A 25,038-nucleotide genomic window follows, 5' to 3' on the forward strand; every position below is an offset into this window, starting at 1 on the left:
ACCAGCCACAACCCCCAGTGTTGGCGAGGGTCACCCATTCTCCCGCTGTTTGCCAGCAGCAATGCTGCAGTGACACCGTCCCCCCTAAACAGATCAACAACCAGCTGCAAATTCCCCTATATTAAAACTCCTAGACTCAACAGGCTGCTTGAATCCAGCAGCTAGAAGATGTGGGTTTGTTTTCCAGAAGATAAACACCAGCTGTAAAGGTCCCTTTGCACACCCACCCCTGTAGTCGTGCTTCGGTGCAACCAGAGCTGCGATGGCAGAGAACCCCATCACACCGAACGCGTCCTGGTGCCTTCCCTGTTGTTCTTGTTTCTCCTACAAACACACCTGGAGAAAGCAGCGAGGCAGCAAATCCCAAGGCTGCTGTTCACGTGGCTCATTAACCCACGTGGCCATAACAGGGGTCCCAGCAACACCCAAAGGCACTGCCAGCACACTGTGAACACTGAACACCCCCAGGCCGGCCAGCAACATCCAGGCCAGCACCCAGCAGCACTGCTCAGCACCAGCCAGCCCCGCAGCACACCAGCTGTTAGCCCAGGCATTTAATTAACAGCCACCACCAGCTCACACCACTGTCTCAAAGGCACCTTTGCAATAAAAACTGCTCAGCACCCAACACGGCCCCCGACACTGAGACACCCCCTCACCCGCTACCTCTGAACCTCCCAGGGGACTCAGTGATGGGTGCCAGGCAGAACACAGCCCAGTGGCCATGAGAACGTGTTTGGGACAGGGGAGTACATGGCATAAGGGTTTTCCCAGAGGACACAGCATGGGGCAGGCAGCAAGTGGGCAAACCCCTCCAGCACAGGCAGGACATAGGATGGGGCAAGGCAGACCCTGCTCCCTGTGCCACCGCAGCCACGAGTCCCCAGGGTGCCAGGGAGAGTGCCAGCAGCCCTGCTGACCTGCTCACTCAGGGCAGGCAGCCTGATTTTAAATACATGCTGAATTATTCATGGCATTACCGTGGTTCCTGGAGGACGAGGTCCTGGATGCCAGGTCTCTGCCAGGGGTGCACATTGACCTCCCCACCCACAGAAGCTCTCCCGGGGGGTCACTCCTCTTAGAAAGTAAGACTAGGGCAGCATGGGGGGAGGCTGGCAGGGCCCTGCCCACCCTGCCTGCAGCAGCACCTCCCCACTGCCCAGCACTACAGCTGCCCTGGTTGTCAGATTTCCCTCCTCTTTGTTTCAATTATTCGTGCTTCAGGCTGCACTGAAAAACCCGGCCTCAAATGAAGGAAAACTGCAGCCTTTACATAAACAAATGTTGCTCAGAAAATATGCTGCTCCCTAGGAGCAGCCTGGAGCATCAGCACCAGTTCCTACAGGGGCAGGTTGGGGCCAAGGGAGCTGCCTTTTCTCCTCCTTCAAGTGCCTCCAGGAAAGCTGCACAAAAGACTCAAGCGCTTCCAGCCCAAACCCAGCTTCTCCCAGTGCCACCCAGCTCAGAGCCTTGTCCCCTCCAAACCTGGTTGGGGACAAGTCTCTGGCTGGACCTCAGCTGCCACAGCCAGGACAGAATCTCCCAAACAGCCCCTGCAGTCGGGAGCTGGGCACCCCACAGGGGCCCAGTGTTGGTGATCTGCAGGATGGGGATCAGGCTCAAGCTACCCCACGCAGGGACACGGTGCTGGAGGGTTGAGCATTGCAGGAACTGGGGTGACCTATAGCTCCCCTGGCCTCCAGCTATTTTTGGATCTAGGAGAGCCACATCACCCAGACCAGGAGCCTGGAGCTGGTCTTGAAACAAGCAGGATGCAAGCCCGGCTACTCCAGCCACCCTTGACCTTGTACCAGAGTCACTCAAGGCCCCTGAACAGAGAAGTGACCTTGGCCAGGAAGGCTGCAACACCCAACTCTTCAAAGAGTTGCCGCTCATGGAGGCAGGAACAAGCCAGCCGCTGACCTGAGCCTCTGCAAACATCCAACATGCTCAGCTCTGCCCTCTCAGCAGCCCCTGTCCCCCACCCAACAGGGTGGGCATCACCCCCAGAGTGGGTTCCCTTTGTCCAGCTCAGGCTCCCCCAAACACCAGCCCAGCTCTGGCACAACGAGCACCAAATACCCCAGCCACAGCCCCCAGCCAAGCCCCTCAGCCCCTTTGAGTTGTCTCACAGGGGCTTCTCCCCCCTCGCACCCCAACCCTGCCTGGTTCTCCCTGTCCCACCCTCCTTGAAACCCAAAGGCCGGAAAGGACTGTCCTGTTCCCCTTGCCTGACTTCCCGTCAGCACATGCTGTTGGATTGCACCCAGCAAACGAAAGGATAGGAAATCTCCAGCTTGGAAAGCCACCCCCAACCATGCCCAGCCACCCCCACCCCCAGGAACAGCTCCTCTCCCACCAGCCATCCTGGGGGTGAGCAGCCTCCCACGGGAAACACACCCATCATCATCACACAGAGCTTCAAACAGCTACAAATCATGCAATAAGGGAAAAAAGTAGTAAATACTGCTTCCAACGCTGCCCCTGCCAGCCCCAGGAAAGGGGGTTTCCTCCTCTGCAAGGGAAGGGGAGGACTGGAGGTGAGACACCCCCCCCCCTCCTTATTGCCTCCTGCCTCACACTGGCATCGGCTCTTATCTGCAGGAGGAATTTCTTCAGCCATTACTCCGGGGGGGGCTCCTGAGGACACAAAGCTTTCCTGACTTTCCCATGTCCTCCCAGCAGCCCCATTTGTGGGCCAGCATCCAGCCACCATCCCACCCCTGAGGGGCAGAGCCCCACCAGGCACCACAGCCCCTGCAAGCTCCGAGGGAGGAGGAGGAGGAAGAGTGCGCCCATGGCAGCTCCACACTGGAGGAGGTGGTTGAGCCCCAGCACTCCCTGCCCGGTGGCACGAGCAGCAAGCACAGGGGGGCTGCAGGGTGGGGACACAGAAGGGAAGGGGACAGACAGCTGCAGAGAGGTGACAGAGTCACCAGCTCAGCCACATGCTGCCCCTGCCACCTTTACGCCCTAAACACGGGCAGCGCCGCGACTGAACCCTGTTATCTGCTGAGAGCAAGGCAGCGCCGTCGCCGCCAGCCCGGCCCCAGCAGCAAGGCAGCCATGGAAACTGGACGTTTTCCACCCCAAATTCTTTCCTTTTTGGAAAGGAGTTTACCAATAAAAGGCACTTACTGCAGAATCACAGTCCAGACCTAGGCCACTTGAAAAAGAGCTAATTTCCTTCCTATTTAAGCAAAAAGCTGAGAACACATTCGCCCCAGATGTTCCCTCTCTCCTGCAAATAATGAAGGGGAGAGAGGCTCATTCACAAGCTCCAGCTTCACTGCGTCCTTGCTCCTGTCCCTACACAGCCTGTCCCCAGGGGCGGGTGAGACCCAGGCTGGGACGCTGACCCAGGCCGAGGCACTGTGGGGTCACTCGTCCCCAGGGCTGATGACCCCCCCACCAGCCCCCAGCAGACACTCGAGGGGCACATAAGGGGAGAGAGCAGTGCAGCCCTTCAAGCAAGGGCAAATGAGGCCAAGAGGCAGCTCACCCACTGCTTCAGGACACAGTGGGGGGGGTCCCCAAAGCCAACAGACACGTACAGGAGTTTTTTTCCTGATGGGAAGCAAGCCATGCTTGCAGAGAGAAGCTCTGCACCCAGCAGCCCCAGACACCGCCCGGCTCTGCCCTCACCTTCCTGCTGCCATGCGAGGAGAAGCTGTGCGAGTGTCTCTGGAGGCTGCCCCCACTCAGATCCAGCTGCGGCTTCCAGACCTCCCCGTTGTCGCTGCCCACTGACTTGGTGGGAGAGACACCAGAGTTCAGCAGGATCCCGCTGTGCACCATCTCCTCGGTGCACGTCAGGCGCAGGCTGCACAGGTACTCGTCCGTCTCCTTGTCCACCACCAGCAAGCGGGTCTCTGTCTCCACGGCTTTGATGCGCTGCACCACCTGGAAAGGAGAAGAACTACTGAGCAGAAACCCCAGGGACTTCCCAGCTGCAGCAGGAGCTGGACCCAGGGACCATCAACTCCCCACCTCTCTCCTGCAGCTTCAGTCTTGCTGCAAGTTTGCTGTCACTTCCAGCCATCGGTGATGGGGGAGAAGGGCAAAGCCTGGCTTTGGGGGATGCCTGGGATGGAGTGCCCACTGCCTTCAGCCCCAGGTGATGATGGTGATGGCTCTTTCCACCCCATGCCCTGCAACCCCCATGACAGCTCTGCCCAGAGCAGCTGCACAGACCACCCTGAATCACCTGCTCTGCTCAGACAGGAGCTTTCAGAGTCTGCTTCATTGCCCGCGAGGATCAGAAACCCTGCTGCCTGGTTTTGTCCCTTAGAGGGACATCATCTGTCCCACCAAACAAACAGTCCCACACACCCTCATTTCCTCAGTCTGGGCTGTCTTTCTTCCCCCACATTCAGGTCAGGGTGGAGAGGCAGGGTGCACAGGGAGGCACCAAGAACTCATACGTGCATTTGGCGGGCTGCCCTTTCTGGGTGCTCCCCACTGCACCCATATATCAGCTACCCCCCCCATCCCGGTGAATTTATGACAGAAACAACCCAATCGGTGCATTCATCCCTGCTCCGTGCCAGGGGCCAGCAGAGATAAGGGAAACCAGTGCTGGGAGTGGGAGATGAGCCCGTCCCTGCCAGGATCCAGCTCCAGGCAGCACTGAATGGGGACCATTGTCCTGCCACTGCCCAGCTCCTTCACAGGGATCAGTGACTGGCAGCAGCTCTGAAAGGAGCTCACCACGTCAGGGAGAGGAGCAGATTGCAGCCAGGCAGAGGGGTAAATCACACCAGGGCAGATCCAGAACATGCACAGGAGCAGGGCAGAGGGAAACTGCTGTCAGACCCCAGCCAGCAGCCACAGAGGGCTGGCTCTGCTGGGCCACCCCCTCCCTGCACAGCCTTCATTCCGAGGAGGAGGCAATGCTATCCAGCTATGAGGTGGCCCTGAAGACCACAGACCTGTGACCCCCCCAGGTGTGCTGGGAAAACCCCAAAGCAGCTCTGGGCTTCCTTACAGGGCTCCTGCTCTGATCTAGGTCACACCAGCCAGACACACTGCAACCACCAAGGTTATAAGTGACAAATGAGCCTAATGTGCAATTAGCTAGCATTTATTTATGCCCCTGCAAGCTCCCTTCAAGGTCAACATAGCCGGTATCTGCAAACAAAAAATAAAACAAACCAACAAGAAATTTATAGACTGCCAACAAGGCTGCTTGTCCTGAACCAACTAATCCGCTGTAGGCTGCAGCCTCCATCTCCACACGCCACATCAGGCAGCAGTGTGCCCAGGGCTCCCATCTGTAACCAGCCCGAAAGGTGCTGTTCCATCAAGCCCCAGAAAATCCATCTGCTCCCTTTCAGATCTATTTACATGCGACATCAGACAGTGCTGCCGATACCGGCAAGGCTGTGCCTGTGCAAGGCCACTTGTCCCAGAGGGAGTGCAGCAGTGGCAGGAGATGCAGACAGGCGATGCCTGTAGGGAAAATGCAAGAGAAATGTGCTGGGTCCTGCCCAGTGACATCCCCTGAGCCCGCAGTTTGGGTGGTTCAGGAGTTAGGGCACCAGGGTTAATCCCTAGCAGGGAGCAGGGTCCCACAGAGCCACAACCAAACGCAGAGGGACTGCAGAGAGCGATGCTGTGGCTCGGCCACTGCTGAGCTCCCCAACAGCCCTGGGAAGAGCAGCCACAGAACAAGAGTCCCCCCACCCCTGCGAGCTGAGCCAGGCAGGGATGGAGAGCGGGCACAGAGCAGCCCCTCGCCCTCTCCCTGTTAGCAGGGATGAGCAAGAGGGGCTTTCTGTGACAAACTCCCCAGGCAGCAGGTCACTGGGGATGGAGCAGTGAGGTCAAAGGCAAAGCAGCATCCAGGTGCACAGCAAGGTCCTGCCCAGCACCAGCAGAGCCTGGCACCCTACCCGTTTCCGAGCCATGGTCACAGCCTTGAGTCCGCAGCTTTTCTGAAGATGACACAGCCTCCCCTGAGCATCTGGTGCCTCAGGACCTTCTCAGCACTGGTCCCAGCCCCATGATTTCCGCAGCTCCACCCAAACAGACTTTCACCCCTGGCTACACCAGTCCCAGCCAGCCCAGGCCCTTCCACCCTTGTCAAACACCAGCTGCCCAGGAAAGAGGCTCACAGTGCTGGTGGGAATGGCCCGCTTCATCCCTCTCACTCCCAAAGCAATGCCCCTGCCTGCCCACCAGGCTGCCAACCTCGGAGAGGACCTGGGGGCTTTCCTCAATCTGAGCACAGGCCACTGCTCTGCCCCACGCACCCCCTGCCCTGCCCGGGTGAGGAACCAGGATGCAGTTTTGCATCCAAGAGATGAAACGCCCTGAAAACACATTCTGCCTTCGCTCCTTGGGTAAGGCCAGGAAAAAACAGAGAACAAAGCCACAAATGCCGCCAGCTCCAGCTCGAAACAGAGTTACACCCAAACAGCAAGGCCTTGTTTGCTGCAGGCTCTGTCCCACCGCAGCTTCAGACGCACATGGTTAAATGTTACTTATTCAAGGTTGAGGACCTTGGGAGTGCAAGGAGGAGAGACCTCAGTGAACTGGCAGCTCTAAATTGGCAAGAGACAGTGTCTGACCCACCACCACATCACCCTTCCTACAGTCCAACAGGGCTGGGTATTTTGGGGGAGTGGGGGGGAAGAGGTTCCTGCTGTATCAAGGCAGAAGGAAGGGTGATCCCAGAGCATGTCCCGGGGCAGGGCTGCTCCCTCTCACACACACTAACACCATCACAGCACGGCAGCGAGCCTGGGACACCGTCCCACAGTGGGGAGCGAGTGTCAGGGCTGAATCCCGCCTCCACCAGCAGAAAATGGAAGACAGGAAAATTTCTCCCCTTTCACTTGATCTACTGGAAACACCCCACACGTTTCAAAGACACAGCTACTGTCTCAGCTCTGCTACTGCCCATCCCTAGCACCCCAGTTTCAGCAGGGAGCTCTGATGGCTTCCAATACAACACAGCTCCTTACAGACCACAACCCTTCTCTCTGCCCAGCCAGATCAAAGATGTGGATCCTCCTTCAAGGGTTTTGAAATCACATGCAAGGCAAACCATTAACTTTCACACAGCTGGCTCTGATCATCAAAACAGGCTCAATTAGCCATGAAAACCCACGGAGCCCCGGGAGAGGAGTCCCCAAGGCTTTACTGGAGCCACCTGGAAGGCTCTCCCTCACCTTCAGCACAGCAACATCCACACCAGGTGGGTGAAGCCCAGGAGCCCACAACCCCCCAAAACTCTGCCGGGTCCACGAGCTACCCAAGGCACATCCCTGCTCTGCCCCGATAAAGCGCCAGCAGTGGGGCCGGCCATATGTTTTAAGTTACTAAAGCATCAAACCCCGCAGAGCCCCGCAGGCCATCAGGCAAAGGGACACAATCGACCCAGGTCTGCTGGGGGGACAGAAGCAGCCTGAATCTCGTTTTTGGACTAAGCTGTTTAACAAATAAAAGTTTCTGTTTTATAAGCAGAAAATGACACAGCCTGAAGGGTGCAGCTCCTGTTACAGCACTGAGAAACAGCTCGCTTGGATCCCCCCCCCACTCACAGCCCTGGTCTAGTAACAGCCATTATTTCCCCACAAGCCCTATCTCACTTAAGCCAGTCAAACTGCTGAACATCTGCAGAGCTTTATCAGTAGATTTTAAGGCATCCTTTACACACTCTGAGCTGCACAAGCAGGAGCAGCTCGCCCGAAGTGGCCAAGAAAACCCACAGCAGAGCCGGAAATAAAGCCTGGATCTCCCCATTCCTTTCCACCACAGATTGCATAACGCAGCGGGGCCCTGCCCATACCGAAACACCTTCGCCTTTCCCACCTTTACACCATTACACAGCCTTTCCCCCGCAGCGAGACAACCCTGCTCACGGGAACGCCCCGTCCCAGGCACACAAAGCCCCCCCTGCAGCCCAGGCCTAGGATTTGGGGTGGGGGGGAGGGGGGGCACCCACCGCATCAACCACCAGCACTGGCCAGGCTAAGGATGCCCCAGAGTAGATATTTTTCGGAGAAAAACCACCCCTCCAGCGTACCCCCGGGAGGCTGGAGCCGAGCGGAGCCAAGCCGGCGGGGAGGGTCGGGAGCCCGGGGGCTCGGTCCCGGGGGGTGTCCGCGCTCCGCTGCCCGCCCTGCCCATCCCCTGCCCGCACCTGATGGTGCGTCTCCTGCTCCACGTTGAGCCCGTTCACCTCGACGACGCGGTCCCCGGCGCGCAGCCCCGCCGCCTCGGCCGGCGAACCGGGCTCCACTTTGCGGATGAACTGCCCGCTCTTGCCCTTCTCGCCGTGCAGGTGGAAGCCGTAACCGCTCTCCCCCTTCAACATGCGGCACAGCCGCGGCTTCAGCTGGTCCTTGGCCATGGCCAGGGCGCCCGGCGGAGCGGAGCGACGGGCGGGCGGGGGCGGGCGGCCGCGGGGCCCCTTTTATGGGCGGCCCGGGGCGGGCGCCGAGCGGCGGGGCGCGGAGGGGCGGGCCGGGGCCGGGGCCGGAGCCGGAGCCGGGGCCGGGGCCGGGGCCGGGGCCGGGGCTGGGGCTGGGGCCGAGGCGCTGCGGAGCGCGGCCATGCTGCGCGCTGCCCCGCGGGGACGGGAGCGCGGCGGGCGGGGATGGCGACGAGGATGGGGACGGGCCGGGAGGAGCCGGGGCGGAGCCGCGGACGGGGACGGAGAGGGCGGAGCTGGCACCGGGACCGGCACCGAGATCGGCATCGGGACCTAGGACCGGGACCGACACCAGGACAGGCACCGAGATCGGGACCGGGACCCAGCATCGGCACCAAGACCAGCACCGGCACCGAGATCGGCCCCGGCACCCGGGATCGGGACCCGGACCCGGCACCGGTACTGAAATCGGCACTGGGACCGCCGGCACCGGACCAGCACCGCGACCCATCACCGGCACTGGCGCCGGCACCGGAACCAGCACCAAGATCAGCACCGGGACCGACACCGAACCGGCCCCAGGATCAACACCGGGTGGAGGGAGCCGATGGAGCCCCGGAGCCGGGGGCGTGGGGATGCCCAGAGCTGATCGTGGCCTCCCGGGCTCACGGATCGGGGCTGTGCGGGCTCAGCTCCAGCTCCAGCAGCACGACCCCCCCATCCCGGTGCTGCACAGAGCCCCCGGGCCGGGGCCGCCCCGGAGCTCCCCGGGCCAGGGCGGTGGGCAGCCCCACGGGCTGGAGCCCACCACCCTCCGGGCCAGCCTGGGGACCGCTGCCGGCACAAAGCCGCTGAGCTGGGCCCCCCCCTGCATCTGCGGGCCAGGGCCCCCATCACCACTCCCCTCCGGGAAGGGGTTACCGGGGCCAAGACTCACCCATGGGACAACGCAGCTTTCTGGGACACAAGCAAGGACCACCCCGTGAAGGGGAGGTGATGAAGAGCAGGGCCTGGAGCAGAGGCCGCTCATCCAGAGCTCGTGTGTGGGTCCGTACCTACGTGTAGGTTCATGCATATGTGTAGGTTCATGGGTATGTTCATATGTTCACGTGAAGGAGCTCAGAAATGGTTTGTGTCCTCCTGAACAGGGCACGGGTTGGGGTTTGTTACCCGGCAGCTCTGCCGCACCGATCCCACACATTCCCAGTGGGGAAAGCCTCCTCCTCCATCCCAGGAGCCCCTGCCAGAGGCCCTCCAGGGTTCACCTCAAATGAGCTTGTTTTGGTGCCACACAGAGATCCCCATCTTCGCCCTTTTGTGTTCCTGGTCTTCGTTTCCTGGAAGTCTTTCACAAGGAGGAGATGACCCAGATGAGCTGTCGCCGCGTTGGAGCTGTGTCGCGTTCCCGTGTCACAGGGTTTCTAGCTCTCCTCAGTGGTATTTTTCCTTCCTCAGCTGCTTTCCTACCAGAGTTTTACAAAGCTGAAGCAAATGCAGCAGCCAGATTGAAGTGGTAAATAAAAGACGCCAGAAATTAATATTGATTTGCTTTTAATTTGTAGTCTGCTTAAAAAAAAAAACTTCCACTGCAGTCATCCATAAAGTCACTCTTCAAAGGAAAGATGCTTGAACCAAAAAGATGCTTGGTGGCATGTTTTAGAGGAGAGTCATTATCCTGGAAAAAAACGGCATTATTTATCTCTGGCAGTTCTTCCCATCCTCATTTCCTATAGGCAGAAGCACCGATCTCGGCACAAAATCTTGCATGACACGAGAGGAGGCCAGAGAGCTGGGAAATTCAGACACTCTTTTATTTGCTGTACAAGGCAAGTTCTCCCTTGAGCCTCTTTGTGGAGTCCTGAAGCTTTTTATCAGGCTAGAAGTGCAAATAATTGATTTTTCCACTCACTGGCTAAACCAAAAAAACGGGGGGGGGGGGGGGGGAGAAGGAATTGTTTCAAGTTTATTTGAACAAAAAAGTTTTTCTTTTTATTCAGTACAATAAAAACACAGGGGGAAAAAATCTTTTGGGTGGTCACACAGTATTTTAACCCTTTTGAATGTCTCTTCAAAAGTGTTGGCAGCCTGCAAAATAAAAAAAAAAAGGAAAAAATAATGTCAAATAAGTGAAAATGGGATGCTTGCATTTTTCAAAAATGCTTTTTTTTTGAGCACAAGCATTTTCTCCGGGGGCGACCTGGATTTGTTTGCTTTTTTCAACCTCAGCATCTCCAAAAGGCTTTTTTTTTTTTTTTTTCCCAAAAAAACATCTATTCATTGCAGAGAAATTAAGGAGGGTCAGGTACTGAGTGCCACCTTTCTGGCAAGAGGACGTAACCCAGCAGAGATGCTGGGACCTGCAAACTGCTCCCAGGAAGGCTGTAGGGCACCTTCCAGCCCATCCGTACTGGGCACAGCAGGCAGCAGCAGCCCAGTGCTGACTCCTGGGGGCATCGGGACCCCGACCGAGTTGCTGCCGGTCCCCGCTCCTGAGGGACACACAGGGGATGGGGACAGGGTAGAGCCCCAACTCAGCACAGGATTTTTGCCTGCCTGCTTCTGGTCGCACACCATGTGAGCCTAAACTGGAGGATTTATTTCACAATCCCAAGACTGTGTGGACTGATGGAGCCGTGCTGTGGCCATGCCTCTGAGCCCTGCCGGGTGCGTGGGGCTGGGGTGTCCTGGGGTGCACAGCTCAGCACATGCTTTGGCACGGATGTGGTTCACAGAGAAATGCTGTACTTTTTCACTGCAGCTGATGGGGGTGGCTCCAGCTTCGTGTGAAGGAGCTGGAAAGAACTTGAAAACGTGTTGTGAAACAATGCGGCCTTGCACGGTACAAAACCCCCTCAGTTCTCAAGGCCATCCTGCCATTTCCCATCTGTGGTCTGTTGTAGAAAAAAAGAGATCACAGGAGGGCTCCTGCACTTACTGGTATAACAGAGCCATGATTAAATCCAGCAGATACTTCACGGGCAAGGTTTTTCCATTTAAATTTCCGTGTGTTTTGATTTGGGCAGATACTTAAGTCTGAATTGGGCCAGCCTGGAAGCTGAGGAGGTTCACGGGACCTGTGTGCTTACTGGCTTGGAAGGGTTTGAAGCTCTTTGTGTTTGACATCTGCTTCTAATTCCTTCACTGCACTTGAATGAGCAGTGACAGAGAATTCCACCTGTGTCCTGAGCCCTCCTTGCTTTAGGCCTGATCCTGTGGCCTGACTAATGCAAAATACAGATGTTGTGAAAAGTTTCACAATTACAGAAATTAGGCTCGACCAGCTGGCTCCTTGGTGCGTTGGATGGAGTGAGATTTGGAGCCCATAAAGTCCATCTTAATCTGGCAAAACCTCAGCTGATAACCTGAGCCTGTCCAGGCTGGCTTGTTTCTGGCAGAGGTCAGGGCGAGGGGATCTCTGAGGGGGAGGATGGTTTGCCAAAGCTGGCGATGGAGTGCTGGTTCTTCTGAAGAAATTAGGTGTTTTGCATGTGCCTTTGGGCTATTCTCTGACAAAGAGGACATGTTTTCTAGACCCCAGGAACCCTTTGTCTGCTCCTGGCTCCACCTGGAGCCTGTTGGATGGCTTTGGGCAGATCTTGTGGCTTCTCCCTCCCTTGTGCTGGTCCTGCTCGGGGATGGGAGCTTCGCCAAGGGGAGGGGGAGGGTGAGGAAAAGGCTGGGCGCTGCCGGACACCCCTCCCTTCGGCTTTCGTGAGACACCAGTTTCCATCTCAGCCGTGGGAGAAGCTGGCAGGGAGATGCTCTTCCTCCTGCGCAGCCTCCTCCTCCCCGTCAGCACGTTTTGGCCAGTGTTTATTCACCCCCCGCTCCACACCCAGCTTCCCACCGCGGAGCTGGAGCTCATTGGGCTGGTTTGCAGCCAGGCTCCACATCCCAGGAGACCTCGGCCACCCACAGCACCTTCTGCCTGGGTGTGGGGGAAGACCCAGGTCCCTCAGCCGAAGCTTGGGGACGTACTCTTGCTGGCAGTGGGATTTGATGGTCCCCACTGGGAGCTGCAGAGATCCATTGCTACTGCAGTAATCAGCTCTGACTATTAATAAGTGAAGTCTCGGGCTTTCGGCCTGGCATGGATGTGGCCGTGCTCATTCCTTCCTCGTTTTGCCATCGGGCTGCAGCGTCCCGTCTGTTCTTGGGGACCAGCAGTTCCCGAGGAGTGGGGAAAGGCCAAGGATTTTTTTGTGCTACCAGAGGAACTGGGAACGAGAGGAGAGCTCATAAAAAGCACCATCTCATTTTCTCTAGGCCTCTGTGTGTGGCACTATTGAGCTGTAAACATTTTCCAGGTTAGATTTATAGAGATAGAAGGAGAACTGATCATTAGGAGGATTAATTATATGTTTTGTGTGTTGTGAAAGTCCAGAAAGTTCAGTTATGCTGCTGAGAGCTGGGAGATCCCTCTTGCACAAGCTGACAGGTAGGAATCTGCCCAGGTCCTTTTTTATTTACAAGCAGATAGCAGTGCTGTAGGTACCGAGCCGCAGGGGGCCCAGCAACACTTGGTGCTGTGCAGGCGTGGAGCTGGCGACAGTCCCCAGCCAGGCTGGGCACACCTGAGCCCTCCCACGTGCCCGCACCCCCCCAGACAAGTGTGGAAGCAACAACGCTGCTCCCGCGCCCCAGCCCGCTCTGCTCCGCACCCGCTGTGTCCCTGCGGCACGGGCACCCCTCTGCCAGCACCGTGCAGGGCCACAGCCCCACCACTGACCACCATTTTCCCCTCGAAAAGCCAAAAATCAGAGAACCAGTCAGGTTGGAAAAGACCCTCGGGATCGTCTAGTCCAACCATCAGCCCGACACTACAAAGTTCTCCCCTACCCCACATCCCCCAACAGCTCATCCAAACGGCCCTTAAACACATCCAGGGATGGTGACTCCACCCCCTCCCCGGGCAGCCTATTCCACTCTCTGACCACTCTTTCTGTGAAAAATTCTTTCCTAATGTCCAGTCTGAACCTCCCCTGTTGGAGTTTAAAGCCGTTCCCTCTTGTTCTATCGCTAATTACCTGTGAGAAGAGACCAGCACCAACCTCTCTACAATGTTTTTTCAGGTAGTTGTAAAGAGTGATGAGGTCTCCCCTCAGCCTTCTCCCCCTCAAACTAAACAGTCTCAGCTCCTTCAATCGCTTCTCATGGGATTTATTCTCCAGGTCCTTCACCAGATTTGTTGCCCTCCTCTGCACTTGCTACAGCACCTTGATATCTCTCTTGTATTGAGGTGCCCAAAACTGGACACGATACTCCAGGTCTGCTAAATGTCTTTAGCAGCTACAGGAAAAGCACACAGATAATATGACTGCAAAGGGACTTGCTCCTGGAGAGGCTGGTGCTGGCACAGCTTGTCCCAAGCTGGGTGCCAGCTGGTGCTAGTGCTGGTGTCACACCAGCATGTCCCTGTGCTTGCGGCAGCAAGGACGTGGATGTAGGTGTTCATTTGTGCAGTCCTCCACCACAGCCGGCTCCTCTCCTGCCAGAAGAAGCAGAGTGGAGGCCCCGGTCACCAGATGTAGGAGCTGGACCCGAGCCCCTGGGGGGGAGGGGGGGGGGGGGGTGGCCTGAGTGGGGAGCAGCAGAAGCACCTCAAGAGGCTCTTGCAAGGATGGAGGTGAATGGAGATGGGGGGTTGCTGGCTTCACCCAGCTGGGAGATCCCCTCCGCCAGCACAGACGCAGCACTCTGGGGTGCTGGGAACACAGTGCTGGTGTTTTAGCACGGCCGTGCCCAGCTGTAATCTGACTGTGCTGTGAAAGTCATGGCCCAGGCTAAGAATTCTGGAGGCATCACCTCTTCTGCTTGGCATGTCCAGCTCTGGATGCCACCCCAGCACCCAAGGACACCACGAGGGCTGGGACCATTCCTGCAACATCTTCTTGGCAGGAGCAGAAGGGTTAGGGCACCCCCAGGGACCTTCACTGGCCCCTGAGGTGTTTGCAGCTCTTGACAGGATTCTGGGAGCACAATTGGGTTAAGGGGCCACTTCTCTTGAAGATGCTGCCTGACTGGGCTGGGGGAGGACGGCTTCTTTCCGCTGCCCGATGGGGCTGCATCTGGGTTTTGCTCTCTCCTGCACACATTCAAAGGAATATCCACCAGAAAATCAGACAGAGGAAATACTCAGGCCTGGGGAGGTGCCTGTTACCCAGTGTCTCAGCACCCTGGAGGGGACCCCAAGAGGATGTTTTCTCTTTGCTGCACTACCAGCTGCTCCTGTGCCAGACCTGGCAGCAAGTGGACATGTCCCCAGAAGAGGGGCTGGGGATCTGGCAGGATGCCCGGGGAGCAGGCAGAGCCAGGCAGAGCAGGCAGGACAGTGCTGGCATGGGTCACCTCTGCTCCCGCTGGCACGTGCCCAGGGCAGGTGAGCTGCCCCCATGAAGCAGCATGGGCGCTCCCCAAATACAGCCCTTGTGTACAGTCAACACGGGGGAGGCAGGAACTGCCACAGCCCTCAGGACACCCTGAGGAGAGACTCATGAGTGGGAGCGTGAGGCACGCAGGAGGGTCCCAACCTGGCATTTCCCTGTGGACACCCCATAAATAGCCCTGGACTGCCACAGCTCAGCCAGGAAGATCTCTGCCCGTGTCTCTACGCCACTGACACCTTATCAGCGCTCTGGACAACTTGGAAATAGGCAGAGCGGCAGGCACAGAGATACCGTTATCTCCTGCTCTCCACAGCTCCTACCCCTTGTCTCCAGCCTCAGTCGATTCCCTGGGGCAGCATCAGCGGGAAGGTGTGGACAGCCTGGCAGGACAGGACAGGATGAGACCCCTGGCAGCCTGCAGCTCCCACAGGGACCTTCAGGTCCATCACAGGGACCGTCTGGGCTACCCAGCTCTGCCCAAGGGCTTTCCATCCTCAGCTGACCCCCACCCAAGCAGGGCCACAACCCTGGCTCGGCTCAGCCCCAACCGCCTGCATCCCGCCGGGGCGAGGAAGAGCTTCTGGGCAGAGTTGACGATGGAGGAAATTCCTTGGGGAGTTTTCTTCCTCCTGGTGCACGCAGGGGCCTGCAGCCATTGTGTGTGTGTGGGGGGGCCAGCCCCGGTGTGAGCTCACACCAGCTCCCCCGGGGCTGCCTGTTCCTGTCCCCGACGCTGCCCTCCCCAAAGCCCCCAGCCCCGGTGTGCCCGGCCGCCTCGGTGGATGCTGCTGCTCCCCTGGGAGAGGCCGGGGAGCCGGGAAGGAAAAGGAGCCGCCCCGGGCTCGGGCAGGGTTGGGGTGGGACGTCTTCCTGCCCGCCGCAGCCCCTGGGACTCGCCTGCCTCTTGGTCAGGAACAAAATGCATCCGCTGGCACGCCAGGCTGGGTGACGGCGCACCCCGTCCGGGAAAGCCTCGCTGCGTCAGCCGGCCCCGGCGGTGCTGGATCTGCAGAGCTCCCAGGTGGCACCTCAGCGATGGACCTGGGCCACTGGCCAGATCCAGGTCCAAACCCCACATGTGCCCCATCAGGACCCCGAGACCAGGAGCAGCCCCATCCCTGGGCTGCCCTAATCCTAAACATGGAGCATCAGGATGGGCTTTAGCCCAGAGCTTCCATCCCTCCTGGGCCCATGGTCTTGGCTAGGGCCATGAAGACAAAGGATCCCCCGTGGGAGCCGTTCCCCCCTCTGCAAGGGTGCAGGGATGGGGACATGGTGGCATCATCCTCACCCCTGTCACTGCTCCTCAGCCCTCCCCATGCCCTGGCATCAGTGTGGCCACAGGATGGCATGGCAAAGCCACCCAGGTGCCACTGCCCCCCCAGCACCCCTGGCACCCCTTGCCCACCACCCTACAGCCTGTGACCTGGCGGGACATGGTGGGAAGGAAGGGGTGAGGTGTTCCACCATCATCTGGGGTTTATGAGCCCCCCATGTCTCCCGAAGCCCAAAGAGGTGCTGGGAATTGCCCTCCTTGGCTGCAGTTACCCCCCCACAAAGCTGCTCCATGGCAGTCAAGGGCACTGGGACTGACTGAGGTCAGGAGCCAACACGCTGCTGAGGCTCTGAGCCTGTCCGTGATGCCCCTGCAAGTTTTCATCCCCCCACTTTTCTTCCGGCTGCAAACCCAGGCTGTGGTGAGCAGGGACTCAGCATCGTCCCTGAGAACCCTTGGGGCTGCATTTTATCTCAGGGTATCCATGGGGGCCAGGACAGGAGATCCCCATGGTCCAAGTCGTGGGGTCACTGTGGTCTGGGTATGCAGCCCCCCAGAGTGAGTGGGACAGGAAGCAGCCGGTGGGGACTCTGGCATCTCCCCCAGGACCAGTCTTTTAGAAGGGATCGGATGAACACCCATCAGGGATGGCTGGGTCCTGTCCCAAGGCGGGAGGGGTAATTAAACACCTTCTTAAGCTTTCTTCCATTTTATTGGGCTTGTTGACCCCTAGGGAAGGCCCAGACCTCTCTGGAGAGCTGGGAGCACAGAGAAAATTATTTTACAGCCTCAGTGGGGAATTGGCTCATTGTTCCTCCACAGCAACAGAAAAATTATTTTACAAGGTGAGAAGTGAAGGGCTTGTGGTTAACTGAGCGTCGCGCTGGTTTTGCCCCAGTAATTGGCATGTACAAGTGTTTCTTTCCGACAGATGAGGGTGGAAGAGCGCGCTCAGGTCGCGTCTCTCATCACATCGTCCTTCATCCCCCCCCTCTCTGTGCATCTCCCTGCGCGAAGCTGACCTTTACATTTTCTCCCTCATTTTATCACTTACCTCCATCAAGAAGGGCCTCGGCAGCCACTCCACTGCCTGATTGGCACCCTGACAGGTACGGCCCTTTCCAAGTGCAGCTGCCTAATGGGTTATTGGCAATCATGTCTCATTTGACCCATCCAAGCACTGCGCCGCGCTAACGAAGAGCAGAAATTGGAAAATCATGATGGGGGAAGGGAGAAGTGACATGGAAGAGAAACCGGTTGGGAATCAACCAGGAGAGAACAATCCTTCATGTGTTACAGCACCCCGAAATCCTCCCGGAGACCCAGCGAGGGGTGACAGCAGCCCCCCGGTGCAAGGGGCCGCACGGGTGGCAGGGCTCGGCATGTGCCCAGCTCCCCCGACAAGCACCGTGATGGGTTTTTCCTTTCAGATCCAAACCAAAGGCAGCACAAACCCCATGGTCGGCTGCGGGGGCTTGGCAGGAGCATGCGTTTCATGTGAGAGGAGTGGAAATGTCTCTTTTTGCCAGATTTCCTGCAAAATCTGCCAGCGCTGGCGGGCAAGAGCTCGATGATTCACGGGAGCTGGGCTCAGACCCTAAACCTCAGTTTTCTCTAGAGCCCGGATCCCACCCTTTCCAGCACACCTTCGCCTCGAGGCTTCTCCCTGTTTTAACGGGAAATAACACTTATTTCCATCAGCAGAGACATATATAATGTTAAGCTCTAAGCAGGCAAATAAACCACCAAAGCAGTGAGGACTCGCAGAGCTTTTGTTCAGTCCAGTCCAGGAAAGATTTCTAACTTTGTCATCTTAATTGACACTTAGCCTGGCAGTAACTCCCTGACGGGCAGTAAAAGAGATTTACCGTAAAGCTGCAGAAAAAACTGTGTCAAGGAGTTAAATCATTTCAGAAAAAACTGGGAGTGACCCAACTGCTGAAGTGCCTGCCCCGATCGGAGCCATAGCAGGTTTTGCTTTTAAAAAAGCCCACACAGCACAATGAAGCCCAAATTTCTTTTGATCAATTCTCATTTTAATGAGGGCAGGTTTCTAGGAAGCAAACAGTACATGTTTGTATCATATTGCAAACAAGCCAGTACAGAAATCTAAAAAAAATAAACAAAAATAAATATCTTCCCTTTTTATTTCTCCCCAAGTTTATAGCACTAGGTTGACCTGAAAACAAGATGAATTTACCACTGTGTCTGGACAGCGGCTATGAAAAATCAGATTTTTTGGAATGCAATTGTCTGTATGGTTTCAGAGAGGCCAGAGTACCCGGAGATCCACGGATGAGACTCTTTCTTGCCAGCTAGGGTGAAGGGTTTCCACCTCGGGCAGTCAGTGCTCCTCTGGCGCTTGAAGCAGCTCTGCCAGGGCCCTTCAGCGGATCAGAGCCACGTCTTCAAGCGGGAGAAGCTGAAAGAAGAAGAGGGGCCAGGTTATTTTGGAGCCTCATCTCAGTGTCTGTCTGCACACCCCAGCCTCGCCACCACCTCCCTCCCCACGTGGGACCCCATTTCCCCCCCAACAGTGCTTAAACCAGCAGTGCATTCGTTGATATTCATGAAATATTCTCCGTGGGCTCTGATCTGGCTTGTGGTGGCTGCAGACTCCCCTTCTCCCATGGTGCACGCAGATAAAGCCCACACAGACACCCAAATACCAGGCTTGGACCTGCCTGCAAGGCTCCCGTGGAAATCTGGCTGTGAGATCCGAGGGATGCGCACACGTCTGCAGGTCCAGAGCCCCAACCACGGTACCTGGGGCTGCTCTGCCCGCGTACAGCCAGGCTGCCGGAGGGAACGGGCCAGCGCAGACACAACGTCGGGCTGAGCTGACCTGTCTAGGCTTTCCCAAAAATATCCTAATCCCTGATTTCCTCCAAAAAAAGAAGTGGGGGAGGAATACGGCTACGTGTTTCAAGGGCTGATCCAACAGCTACAAGCCTCCGTGGATTTCAGCTGGATGTTGCCTCCAGCTTTACATAAGAGGAAAGAAATTTAATGTCTGGAACCAGCCCCGCGGCAGTCCCACGCAGCCTGGCTGAGCCCCGAGCGGGCAGGGAGGGGGGTCCCGTCGAGGGGCCCCACTGACACCCCTCCTGGCCCTGGCAGCTTGGCCCCACGGGCTGCGGGTTGGTGATACACCAAACAGGGCAGGCACAGAAATCCCCCAGCTCCTCCTTTTGCTGCCCTAAAGCCAAAGGGCAGCTCCTCCAAACGCGTCCCATGGGGAGGGGGAACGACTGCCCCCTCCTCCCGGCCCGCTTTGCTGGGTGAGACAAACCTTGTGGTTCAAGTTCAAAACAGCAGCAGAGACTCAACGCACGCGGCCGCGCTCCCGCAGCGGTGACGGAGCTGCACCCCCCCACCCCGTGGGGTCACGGCTCCCCTCGCCCCCCCACATCCTCCCAGCCCAGCCAGCGCTGGCGCGCAGCAGGTGCGGCGGGTGGTGGGGGGCAGCCCCCCACTCCTGGGTGATGCCATGGGGCAGCCCAGCTCTCTGGTTGGGGCACCCCGAAACCCCGGTGCCCGCAGCAAAGTTCCATGTACCCCCAATTTCCAGGTGAAACCCCTCCATAGCTCTGCGCACCCCCAGTTACCAGATGAAACCCCCCCGTGGCTCCATTCACCCCCAATTACCTACTGGAACCCCTCCAAGGCTCTGTGCACCCCCCGTTACCTGGTGAAACCCCTCCATGGCCCCGTGCGCTCCCCATTACCTGGTGGAACACCCCCAGCACCCCAGGGTGCCGCAGAGAGACGGCAGCAAAGCTCCTGCACCCCAAGCACGGCTGACACCCCTCAAGCACCCCGGAGCGCTGTGGAGAGACCGATCCCCCCCCCAAGCCCGCCGACACCCCCGGGTTCCACCCCACACCCCCCCCCCCTCCGCCGCCCGTCGGGGCCCGGGGGGTTACCTGAGCTTCGCGGGGTCCCGGCGGGGGCCGGGCGGGGGCCGGGCGGGGGCCCCCCCAGCCCCAGCCCCTCCGGAGCAGACGCTGCAGGAGGCGGCCGGGGCCGGGAAGCGGCGGCGGGGGGGGCGGTGGGGTGTCCCCGTCGGGGCGGTCCGGGGGCGGAGGGGGGGGGGCGGCGGGCGCAGCCCCCCCGGGGCGCCGCGGGGGTTCGGCCGGCAGCTCCCGGCGCCAGAGGTACGGGGAGCGGCGGACGCCCATGAGCAGCCCCGAGGCGCGTCCCACCGTGTGGTACCGGGGGCTGGCGACGTGCTTGTACCAGGCTCCCGCCGGCAGCATCAGCCCCAGCAGCACCAGGGCCCCCCAGGCGCCCCCCGACAGCTGCCCCCTCGCCATCGCGCCGGGCTGCGGGCAGGGCTGCGGGCAGGGGGTGCGGGCAGGGGTGCACCCCGGCGCCGGGCGCCCCAGCGAAGCCTGTCCCGCTCCCGCGCCCCGCCGGTTTATACCGCCGTCGGGAGGGGCACCCCGCGGCTCCGCCCCGGCAGCCCCCAGCCGCCCCGCTGACAGCCCCCCCGCACCTCCTACCTGCCGCCTCAGCCTCCCCCTCCCCTCCCCGCTCCCCCTGCGACCTCCCCCCCCGGACGCCGGCATCCTCCCCCCAGGGCCCCGAGCATCCTTGAGCACCCTCAGTGCTGCCCTGAGCACCCCCCTGCAGCCCCGAGCACCCTCCTTGCCACCCCGAGTATCTCCTCTGCAACCCCGAGCATCCTGAGCATCCTTGAGCTCCGCCCTGCAGCCCCGAGCATCTCCCCTGCAGCCTCGAGCATCCCGAGCATCCTTGAGCATCCCAAGCATCCTTGAGCGCCCCCAGTGCTGCCCCAAGCACCCCCCTGCAGCCCCAAGCACCCTCCTTGCCGCCCTGACCATCTCCCCTGCAGCCCCAAGCATCCTGAGCATCCTTGAGCCCCCCCTTCAGCCCCAAGCACCTCTGCAGTCCTGAGCATCCTCGAGCATCCCAAGCTTACTTGAGCACCCCCAGTGCTGCCCTGAGCACCCCCCTGCAGCCCTGAGGACCCCCCTGCAGCCCCAAGCACCCCGGAGCATACCTTCCTTGCAACCTTCAGCATCTTCCTCACGGCCCAAGCCGCCTCTCTGTGGTCCCCTTTGCAACCCTGAGTATCTTCCTCCTGGCCCTGAGTCTCTTCTCCCCACGACCCTTAACAGCCCCCCGCAGTGCTGAGCATCCCCCTGCAGCCCCACAAACCCCCCTGGAGCCCTCAAAACCTTCCTGCAGCCCTCCATCCAACCCAGCCCCTCAGGACCTGCTCGGCAGCAGCAGGATTTACTGATGGAAGAAGAGATGCTATATACTGACCCCTCGGGGGCACAACACCCCCCTCCTTCAGGTATGACCCCCAGCCTCACTGCCTGGAGAGGGACCGACTCCAAGGTGCAAGAACACACCCTGGAGGAACTGTAAGTAAGAACAAATTGCAGTGATTTTCAGCAAAATTCCTCCCGAGATGGGTGCCCGATGGAGGTGGGTGACGCCGACCGAAGCTCGGCATCTGTTACCTGCCCGCGGTGCTGGGGGAGTGCAGAGGGCTCACACACGTCCTGGTGCAGAGCTTGACCAGCTCCGCCACCTTCGTAGCACCCACCAAGTGATGAGCCCCGATTTCACTCCCACCTTGCTCAGCTCAAACCAATGCCCCACCGGCAGTTCGGGGGTCCCAGAGCCCATGAACTTGCCTCGGCACAGGGCAAAGTCACGACTGCTTAAGAGGTGTGAAGCGATGGGAAGAGACGAGGCACCGACCCTGCAGGGGGGCTCAGATGGCTGCTGAGCTCCTGTGTTGATCAGACTCCCCACAACTGCTGCCCTCAGGAGCACTGTCTGCTCTTGGCCACTTTTCCCTCCCAGTTTCAAACAGCAGCTGCCCCACTTCCTACCCAGACAGTGACTTCAGTGGTAACTGCTCTTCCATCTCTTTAGGAAAAAAGGATGACCCAGAAGGCAAATATGGGATGATGCCAACTTGTTTTCCTCTCACCGAAGATGAATGTCTTCATAATCCGGAGAAATTACAGGACCTGGTATTTCCAGCCCCTTCCACCCTCCTCTGGTGCCACTTCTTAACAAGCGGGTAGGGTTAGGGGATTCAGTAACACCATCCCTGCTGCCTCCTGCTGAGAGCCACTTCCTGTTCCCTGGATCCAACTCTTGTGACCACACCAAGTTTTGCCCATAGGTATTTTGGAGGGATGCGAGGAGCTGGAGGTTCTGCTCCCTGCTGCGATTCGGAGCCTGCAGTGGACAGGAGCGAGCCACCGCTTTGTGCCTTCTCCTGCAGCGAAGTGCTCAAGACCACTTGGAGTGGATTTGTCAGGCTGTTTCCCCCCCTCTTCTGCAACCCAGTTCTTCTTAAATAGGATATAACTGTGAATTTTGCCATTCCAGTCAGGTGACTTTTCCCCCCAGATTCCTTAATAAAGCCAAGCAGGTCATCAGGGAGCAATTCCAGTTCCTCTTGTTTATTAGCCAAGTTCTTGGCTTTATACACTGAACTATGAGCAAATAATTTCTTTTTTTTCAGGCCACAGAGAAACTTGATGAATTTTATTCTCAGCATCTTGCATGCTCCCATGTGCCCACTTCTCCTTGTTGATATTATTTTAACATGCTCTTGAGGAATCCAGCCAGCCTGCTTCCCCCCGTTGGGCTCCCCAGGTCCTTACCAGCATCCACCCAGCCCCCATCTGCTCATGCCCAGCAAGCACCAGTTCGCAGCAGTGATGCTTTCTCCATCAGCCCAGCTTGCAGACGTCGGCGTTTTGTGACCCTCTGCTCAGGCATGGGGATGTGTTTGCACGTTCAAGCAGGAGATACACCCATGCTGGGGACGCCTCGGCATGTGGGAGCAGGTTCTGCTCATCTCAGCCAAGCAACAACCTCCTTCTTGGCCAGGCAGGGGCAGAGCGAGCAGGGCTTGGGGCTGCTGGAAGGAGAAGGAGGAAAATAAAAGTGCAAAGCAGCAGTAAGACATGGGGAGGTGTAAGACAATCAGTGCAAAGCCTCATGATTTTCCTCTTCTGGGAAGGCTGGGAGTGAGTGAAATTCCCAGTTGGTAGGAGGGAGATTTGGGCCTTTTCCCCAGCGGAGTGCTGGAAGTCACGTCTGTGCAGAGCACGAGTCATTTCTATTAATGAACCAGACCCAGACAGTTCGTGGCCCAACTTCTTGGAAGCACCCAGGCTTACAGTAAGGACGAAGCTGGGCTCCCATGTCCCACCGAGCAGCTCGCTGATGGGTGGGCTATTTTCATCCCGCTCTGAGTGCTCTGGACATTCTGAACGGCCTCACCACTTTCATGTTTTAATAGAGCCATTAATGAATGGCATCGGTACAGCTCACAACCACATCGCCTCCCTCACTGGTCACCGAACCCCAGTTCACAACGGCACACGCGCTGCCAGGTTTATTTCACTCAATCAAGAGCCATTATACCTCCTTCTCCCCTGGCGAGACGGATCAATCCTGAACGACCTGGCGCTCAGTCTGGAGAAGGCAGAGCTTGTTCCTCCCTCTGCCCCCATTCCCAAGCAAACAGGCGGTTTTAGCAGCTGATGTTTCACTGCAGCAATGCACCAACGTGGGCTCAACCTTCCCACCCAGGAGTGGAGGATTTTCTCGTTCCCAGAGATCTGCCTCAAGTGTCTTTTACGTGTATTTTTGGCATAACTTGAATAACTTGTCACGCTGATAAACTCTCCAGGAACTGAACTGAACTCTTTCCTCCCAGTGCATGGAAAGATTCCCGCTTACAGCCAGCCTATTGCATCTTCAAGGCACTTTGAAATCCTTCAGGCTGATACAGTAAGGCTCCGGATCTCGAGCAGAGTACACGTTTCCTCTCCCAAGTATTTTTAAATATTTTTCGAACAAAACAGCTGATAAGCAATTTCTCTTCTATTTATATTCTAAGTAGCTAACATATAAAACATATATATATATATATATATATATATATATATATGCAAACACCGTAGCACATCAGCAGACACATCACACCATGCCGCTACGAGGTGGTCTTTGTGCCAGGAACTCCCCCAGAGGAAGAAAATCCTGGTTCTTCTTGGTAGATAAAAAGCTTTTGAACAGATCCTGGCTCCTATGGAAGTTTTCTACCGACTCCTGTAAGATTTCAGCCTTTTGGATCACTTCTATAAGTTGCAGGTGCTTGGGTTCACCCCCGAGCAGGGTCCCCCTGATCTCAAGCCCTTTTGAAAACCCCACTTTTTATGTTTTCACTTAATAAACATAATTATTTGTTCCAGCATCACATCTGTCAACTACACAGACACCAAGCTGAGACTTTTCTCAGCTACCCCAGTGCTCGAACTCTTAATGATGTTATTCCACATTTGCCGAGCTGAAGGGGAGTAGGACCTAAGCGTATGGCTCTGCTGCTGAATGGATTTTTCTTTTGTTTTGAAACAAATCAATCTTTCTATCATAGGAAAACTCTGCTGCAGCTCCCCATCCCACTGGATGCTCAGGCTCTCCAAGAGGTACCTGCCTCTTCTCCACTGGACCAGCCATCCCCACTGCAGCTCTAAGCTGAGATACCAGAGCATGAATCAGGGTATCAGTATGAAAAACTGCCCGGGGGACCCTATGGCTGGGGGGCAAGAGGGGTGAGCAGCTGGAGCATCATGTCTTAAATCCCTGCAATAAACCCAGCCGAGCTCTCTTACAGCCCTGACTCTCCACCCGGTTTAATGCCTGTTGTGCTCTCACCTCCCACCACACACATTACTGCACCCATTCAGGATTTGTGGCTTTTGAGAATGATCTAAATGAATTTCATGTCCCAGAAAGAGGCACTTGAAAAATAAACCGGTGTGGTTTAATGATAGCATTTTCCACATTTTTATTATAATGACTCTGGTGTTTATTGGAAGGTTAGCGACTCAGCCGAGCATGAAAACAAAGCAATTGAAGAGGCCAGCCCTGTGATGGGGTCTCTGCACACTCGGGCATTAATGCTCATTCTATACATCACACTTCTTGGC

At 57.6% G+C, this 25,038-nt stretch overlaps 2 protein-coding genes across 3 annotated transcripts in view; both read right to left on the reverse strand.

The window, feature by feature from the left end:
• NHERF2 (NHERF family PDZ scaffold protein 2) overlaps positions 1-8,366 on the reverse strand; it is a 38,230-nt gene extending 29,864 nt beyond the window's left edge. For both annotated transcript variants that reach the window (XM_074919810.1, XM_074919809.1), the window contains exons 1-2: positions 8,150-8,366; positions 3,646-3,903 (exon numbers count right to left, since the gene is read on the reverse strand). In XM_074919810.1, coding sequence (XP_074775911.1) covers positions 3,646-3,903; positions 8,150-8,359 — 468 coding nt within the window. In that variant the 5' untranslated portion in view covers positions 8,360-8,366. The remainder of the gene's footprint in view (positions 1-3,645; positions 3,904-8,149) is intronic.
• Positions 8,367-18,062: 9,696 nt separating this feature from the next.
• Positions 18,063-20,424, reverse strand: NPW (neuropeptide W). Its single transcript, XM_074919451.1, has 2 exons — positions 19,969-20,424; positions 18,063-18,464 (listed from the first exon to the last, which is right to left on the reverse strand). Exons 1-2 carry the CDS (start codon positions 20,356-20,358, stop codon positions 18,429-18,431), a joined length of 426 nt encoding a protein of 141 aa, XP_074775552.1. The 5' UTR covers positions 20,359-20,424; the 3' UTR covers positions 18,063-18,428.
• Between the last annotated feature and the right edge of the window lie 4,614 nt (positions 20,425-25,038).

This window comes from Athene noctua, chromosome 15 (assembly GCF_965140245.1).
Source record: "Athene noctua chromosome 15, bAthNoc1.hap1.1, whole genome shotgun sequence".
Taxonomy (NCBI): domain Eukaryota; kingdom Metazoa; phylum Chordata; class Aves; order Strigiformes; family Strigidae; genus Athene; species Athene noctua.